The sequence below is a fragment of the Carya illinoinensis genome, chromosome 12, assembly GCF_018687715.1.
Source record: "Carya illinoinensis cultivar Pawnee chromosome 12, C.illinoinensisPawnee_v1, whole genome shotgun sequence".
Taxonomy (NCBI): domain Eukaryota; kingdom Viridiplantae; phylum Streptophyta; class Magnoliopsida; order Fagales; family Juglandaceae; genus Carya; species Carya illinoinensis.
In genome coordinates this window covers 29,258,642-29,265,511 of record NC_056763.1, presented here as the reverse complement: position 1 = coordinate 29,265,511, position 6,870 = coordinate 29,258,642, and the positions used below count along the sequence as shown (strand labels likewise).

Genomic DNA, 6,870 nt, shown 5'->3' with positions numbered 1-6,870 from the left:
ATATTATAAAAATTAAATTAAAAAAAAATGATAAAATGAGTCTTTTATGTAAAATTATAAATAAAATTATACGTAAATGTAACACTGCTAAAATTTAAAATGATCCTAAGTTTTGAATTCTTTCCCAAGTGAAAGAATCATTAGTTTTAATATAACGACGAATCAGGATAAATTATAGATAATTTTTATTGGGCTTGGTAAATGAATTAAAGCCCATTTAATAGACTGAGTGGGCCATAATTAATTAGTAATGGCTCAAAAACTTTTGTAAAATCTCATTGAAGTCTAATTGGACAAGCTATATTCATTTTGAACTTTGAGAATTAAGCTTCGGATTATTATAAACTCCAAGCCCATGAAAGTGTTCAACTCCAAACACAGTTACCATTCTACATTCCTCTTCATAGTAGAACTCCTACCCGGCTGCCTTCTATAGTTCTAAAAACTCCAACCATGCACGTATCAAACTTCACTGAATAGAGGCCTCCCAATAGGATTACAATTCCACTTTCATCTTCAGGTTAAAAGTCTTAAAAGTCTTAAACCTAACAGTACCGTGAAAATCACTATGACACCAGAACCAGCTGCACCTCACATACCTCGCATTACAGCCCAAGACCGAAACACCATGCACGCCGGAAACCACCTACCATCACTTCCTCCCTCACTCCTCACGGCCTCCACTCACTGGCTGCCACCACATTACCTCAAACCATCACACGCCCAAGCCCCAAGTCCTCCACCGTGAGCCTCTTGCTCCAAGCCGCAACACCATAGCTCTGTCCCTTCTCAAGGCAAACAGCCTCCATGCGCGACCAGTGCACCACCCTTCAGCCTTCACGTTAAAAATTTGTCCTCCACGCTGCAGTAGTCACGGACAGCCACCGAAAAATAGCCTCTGCATGCTCTTCTGCGTCCAGCCACCCCGTGCCACAAGAAGTTCCTCCACGTCTCCTCCCTTAGCCACAGCATGACCACGTCAAGCCACCACCTCCTTCTTATGCACTGACCGACAAGCACCTCGACCAGTGTCTCTCTCTGCCAGGGAGCACCGCACGGGTTGCCCCTACACGTCCAGCAATGCATCAACGGTTAAGCCCCTGTTTCAAGCAACAAAAAACAGAGCACCTCCATAGCAGGCCAAACCGAGAGCCAGGGCCCACGCCTTGCAACAGCTCCTTCACGCCACCACCCCTAGAAACTGTACCACGTTGCAGCATCCACCATGAAGACCCTTGCTGCTGCACGTGAACCACCATCGGCCTCCTCTAGTTACCATTCATCGACCATCGCACGACGTAAGCCTCTCCCTCACGTTATCTCTCTCTCCTTCCACTCCACGTTTTCTGTTCCCTCATTAGACTATCAAATTTCAAATAATACCCATGCCCAGATGGTATTAACCATATGATTTAAATAAAATGGAGAGAATAGAAGTTTAGCCATAAAAATATTTGGAAGGTTTAATCGCATGATTATTGGATAAATTTCGTGAAGATCAGACTATTCGAAGAGTGGCGAGATTTTAGAGTTTTGAAGATTTTAGTATTTTTTAGAAATATAGATTATTTTAGTATTTTAGGTTTGAATTACTCTAAGCACTGATAAATTAAAAATTTACGTAAGTTATGTGTATTTTATAAAAAAATCAGTCGTGCCTTGAAAATATTAGACTGACGCTACGAGATAAGTAGCTTGATGATATCTTTACTCGTATGCATGGTAAATAATGTCCTTTTATAAAAATATTTGTATATACGCCCTCTATTAGAAGCCCCTTTTACGTACCCAAGTCATTATAAAATTATGAAAATCCATAATTTTATATGAAGAATTATGTATCAAAATATTTATGAAAAGACACGATTTTATGTGAGAGTCATGTATTAAACTATTTTGTGAAAAACCATTATTTTATGTGAAGAATTATGCATAAAAAGTTTTATGAAAAATCATGTTTTTATTGAAGAAACATGTATCATGATATTTTATGAAATAAACAATTTCATTTGAAATTTATAATATGACAAGCCTGCAAGTATGATTATGATATGAAGAAGGTATCGCATGTTATGGGCATATTTCATTGCCAAGTTGTACATGTAGGTAGTGCACCCAATTTGCCTTATGTATGGATTCCACAACCCACGGCCCTAAACGGAATTGGAATTTACTTGGATTTGCTAACCCTAACTCATGAGGGTCAATAGTGGGTATTGGCCTATGACAAGTGCATGATAAGTTCATGTTCATATTATTTACATATGTATTTATAAGTATACATATTTTCAAGACACTATGTTTATTATGTTTACTGTATGATGATCTTTACGAAGATGAGACTACGCATAACTTGGCTCAAGGAGGTGAGATAGAGGCTAGACACTTTAAGTTATGCTTAGTTTAATAATTTTAATTTAATAAGTTATTTTGATAAGCACGTGACTTTAATAATTTAAATAAGTACTTCCGCAAAATCTCTTTTGAATTTTAAGTATTTGATAAAGATTGAATTTATTTATTTATGAGATATTTGGTATCTGATATTTCGCTAAGAAGAAAATTTTTTTAAGTTCAAGTTTACTAGCACATCTGTTCTCCAAGATTTCTAAAATTAAAAGTGACTTTATTGGGAACGGGGTGTTACATTCAACATGCAATAAATTTGGTTATTGGATCTTGTATTTTCAACAAAATGTTTTATTTCGTCTATATGCCATTTTAACCGTGACAATATATATAATGTATGTCTGCCAATATTTTTTAAGACAATATAACCGTGACAATTTTTTTTAGACAAATTAAGTTTTTGATATCACGAATATAATCGTCATACAGATTAGAGTTGTTGAGATTTTGAGATTTTATGGATGCAAACGTGACAACTGAGACGAGTCAATGCAAAAGATGCACGAGGAAAAGCTACCACGAGTGGCAACTCCCAGCCAAAGACTGTTAGTTGGGAATGGAAAATTGGAAACTTTTACGATGAACTTCAAGAAGAAGATAAGCATTATGTCGCCACACCTAGCTAGCTAGTCAGTTCACAAACATAATCAGCTGGAAAATTTTAATCCACAAAACTACTATACCAATTAAAGTCAGTAGTGGTGGTGGATGAGCGTAATTTACAGAAGCTAGCAGAGAATTAAAGACGAGAATAGAATGCAAGAGAGAAGAAAATTAGGCAGGGATGAGCTTGGGAGCAGAGATAGTAATGGCGGTGGTGGGGTTGTGGGCACTTAGTTTAAGAGGAATGCTGATGAGATACGCAGGGGAGATGGCGGAAAAGATGGTCCACGCAATTCAACGGATTATGATCAGATGCAGTACTAGGCCTTCCTAATTTGCTTTCTCATCTGCCTAATCTTCCTTGCATGCTCAACTACTACATAATTTCTTCGCCGGGAGGCCATGGCGAAGCTTTCAAGGAGTTCGAGGAATGATCGCTGTAATGCTAGCTGGTATTTCTGAGGATTGAGGGAAGCTAGCTACAGATCTGCTCATGATCGGCATAGTTTTGGGTACTTTTTATTTCTCTCTTTCCTCCGCGTTTTCGGTACTCATTTTCGTTACTGCTTTTGCCTTTTGTGTTGACATTAATGATCGATCGCGTGAAGAAGAATTCTTGATTCGGCAAGTATGGTTAGACAAGCCAAATTATTTCATCTTATTTAATTTTTATAATTTTTTTAAACATGCATCAAGCAGTTATCTTTTTTGTCAGATTTTCAAAGGCTCATACTTTCTCATATATACACTTTTTGTTCCATTTTATCTAAAGGCAAGTTATACACTTTTTTTTTTTTTTTTTAAGAGTATGCTTGGACACGCCCATTCTTTCAATTTTAAATTTTAAATTTTAAATTTTTTAATTTAATTATTACATAATCATTATTTAAACATAAAAATTAATATAACTTTTACAAACTTATTTATTTACAAAACATAAAAATCAATACAACTTTTACAAATTAAAAAAAAAAAAAACTTATATTAAAAAATATTTATATTCAATCAAATTTTTTAAATTTTATAAAATATTGATTCAATTTTTTGTATTTCATTTTCTAAAATCTAATAAAATATCTCCACTCAAATTATTTCATAATTATTTACAAAATTCTAAAATATTATAAGTGTCGAAACATGCCCTAAATTACATTGAATGTTACACTCATGGTCTTGATCACATAGCAGCGTTGGAAGTTAGAACTTCTAAAAGTTTCTAACCAAAAAAGTTTCCATCTTGTAGACCTACCTAATACGCGTATTCGTCATTGTCGAAAAAAGATCAACACCACATGCGACGTTATAAACGACGTTAATGGTCTTGTCGTTGGAGCTCAATTTAAAGTTGAGAACAATAGATACATACAGTACATTTTACAATATTTATTGTATCTGATTAAGTTTCTTAGACAATATTAACTATATTTTAATAAAGAGTAATGCTACTTATCATTCAAATTTCTATCATTTTCTTATCATCTTATGATGTGTCTTTAGAGGATTTGAGACTATTTATTATATTTTACTTGTAAACCTATTATCTAATGTTACATCATGGAATTATGATAATTGAGATCATGAATAGATTTTTTCTTTAATAAATATTATATGGTCTAGTGTATGTGTCTATCTTTCTCACTGGTTTGTCTGGATTTAAAAATGAGATGAAATAATTTTAGATAAAAGTTGAATAAATTAATATTGTCAGAATATTATTTTTTAATATTATTATTATTTTAAAATTTTAAAAAAATTGAATTGTTTATTATATTTTATGTAAGAATTTGAAAAAATTATAATAATGAAATAAGATGAAATGAAACACTTTTTGAATTCAAACGAGTTCTAAATTTAAAAGCTCAAGTAAAAATCTAAATTGAAAGGAAACTAATCTAAAATAAAAAAAAAAAAACATTACTGATCTCCCAAGAACAAATGAAGAGACAAAAAACTGAGGAAATTAATTAATGTTGTTTGATACATTTCCGTCGAGTCATAGACTCATGATACAACGTCAATAACTTTAAACACTTCTAACAGTAAATGTACATCACAATGAACAAAAGGAGCTCTGCTTATTTGGCTTTTTCCCTTATTTCTTAATTTTTTTGTACAGTACTGCTATTAGAAAAAATTTAAGGAATATTAGTTTCAGGGGAAAAAAAAAAAAACTTCCGAGTTTTTGATAAATAAAAAAATAGTTAATTCCCTGTTACAAAGAATGAAATTTGGCTTAAAGACCGAAAGAAATCGATATTGAACAAAAACGATGCAGAACCACCCATTAATAGGAGAGATGATGAAGAATGATCAGTTGTCGATGTCATTTATGAAGAGAGGGGAGATTTCCGTCGACGCTTCATGATGATCTGCTCATCATTCTCAAGCTCTATCAAGCTCTTGATCACAATTTCCGAGGTGCTTGTTACAACATCTGTGAAGTTCCTATAAACACAATCGAAATCATGGAATTAATAATGGATAAAATTCTAACGTTTTTACGATGAATGTACGATATTACTGCATCCTACGGCAGAAACTATGCTGAAAACCAAAAATATAATAAATTCTCACCCTTTGAAGGAGTCGAACGTAAGCCCGACGGTGTGCTTGGCCTCTTCGAGAGCCCAGTTAAACCTCCGGAGCTCGCTCTCCGCACAAACTCCATTACGTGGAACACGCAGCTGAGACGGCTTAATGTCACAAAAGATAGGGATGACCTTCTTCTTGGACTCCATGAAGAGAGCCAGTTCGTGCAGACAGAAATACGACTTGCAGTAGTTAGGCGAGAAGAGAGCAACACCAATCTTACAGCCATGTATTGCAGTATCAATTTTTTCAAACAATTTGTCTCCAGGCTTCATGTTCTTGTTGTCCAAGAAGGGACGTAGATTGAGCCGAGACAGATAATCGTACAACAACGTGGCTATTGTTCGCTTTGTGTCAATCCCTCTATGATTAATAAACACATCGCAGGGCTTAATGACACGCCTGGCCAACTGGACTGCTGAACGATGATATTGCATGGTTTTCCTATATATTAGGTTCTCTTTCCTACTGCTTGATATATTTGGAATAGGAGTTGTACGTACGTACTGGCTTGATCTCTCGCCAAGTTTGTGTTTTTTTTGGTGAATTGCATTGCCTTAAATATGTGTGCATATATATAATATCTGTAAGAAAGAGGCAGGCCGCTATCAAACCACTTTTAATGTTGTTTCTTTAATATTATAATTATTTGGAAATTTTGACTTGATTTTGAAGAAGGAATGTTTGCCATATTAAAGAGATTGAAAATCAACGCAAACGTGTCTTTGATTTGACAGGAGTGGAAATGAACAAAAAAATGTTGACCACTTCTAAGAAAATAAACAGTCAAACACGTTCATGGACTGTTTCTTGTAACTCGGCCCTCGCCGGATTTATGAAGCTTGATTTTGTTGGTGTATCAGTCCGATCTGAAAACTCGGTCCGATAAAGGTGCAATACATTCTTGGGTAGATTTTTAATAAACCTTGTGGCATAGAGTGCATGCTTGAAATTTTGGCATTGCTTGTAATTAGAAAAGGAATTAAGTATAAAATTTGCTCGACACTTGTTAAGACAGAGAGTTCATTTAACGCGCACTCGACACTTTGTTTAAGCAAATAATGTAGAAAAGTAAAAATTAAAATTTCTGCCATGTGATACTATAATATGTACTTATGAAGGTTCTGAGTATTCTGAACAGTGAGATTTCGTCACAAATTATATTTTTTGATTCTACAATATAATAAAATCTTCTATGACCTTGTAGACATACGCACATTATTAAACTATATTAATTTTGTGTCGTGTGATTATTTGCTAGTATTTGCT

General features: G+C 34.3%; 1 protein-coding gene and 1 long non-coding RNA gene across 2 annotated transcripts; one reads left to right on the top strand and one right to left on the bottom strand.

The window, feature by feature from the left end:
* Window positions 1-2,902: 2,902 nt before the first annotated feature.
* On the top strand, window positions 2,903-4,479 carry LOC122289112. The gene is made up of 2 exons (XR_006236115.1): window positions 2,903-3,524; window positions 4,256-4,479. It is a non-coding gene; the product is annotated as an uncharacterized LOC122289112 (long non-coding RNA).
* Window positions 4,480-5,192: 713 nt separating this feature from the next.
* LOC122289111 (TIR-only protein-like) lies at window positions 5,193-6,128 on the bottom strand. Its single transcript, XM_043096052.1, has 2 exons — window positions 5,587-6,128; window positions 5,193-5,457 (listed from the first exon to the last, which is right to left on the bottom strand). Exons 1-2 carry the CDS (start codon window positions 6,036-6,038, stop codon window positions 5,340-5,342), a joined length of 570 nt encoding a protein of 189 aa, XP_042951986.1. The 5' UTR covers window positions 6,039-6,128; the 3' UTR covers window positions 5,193-5,339.
* Between the last annotated feature and the right edge of the window lie 742 nt (window positions 6,129-6,870).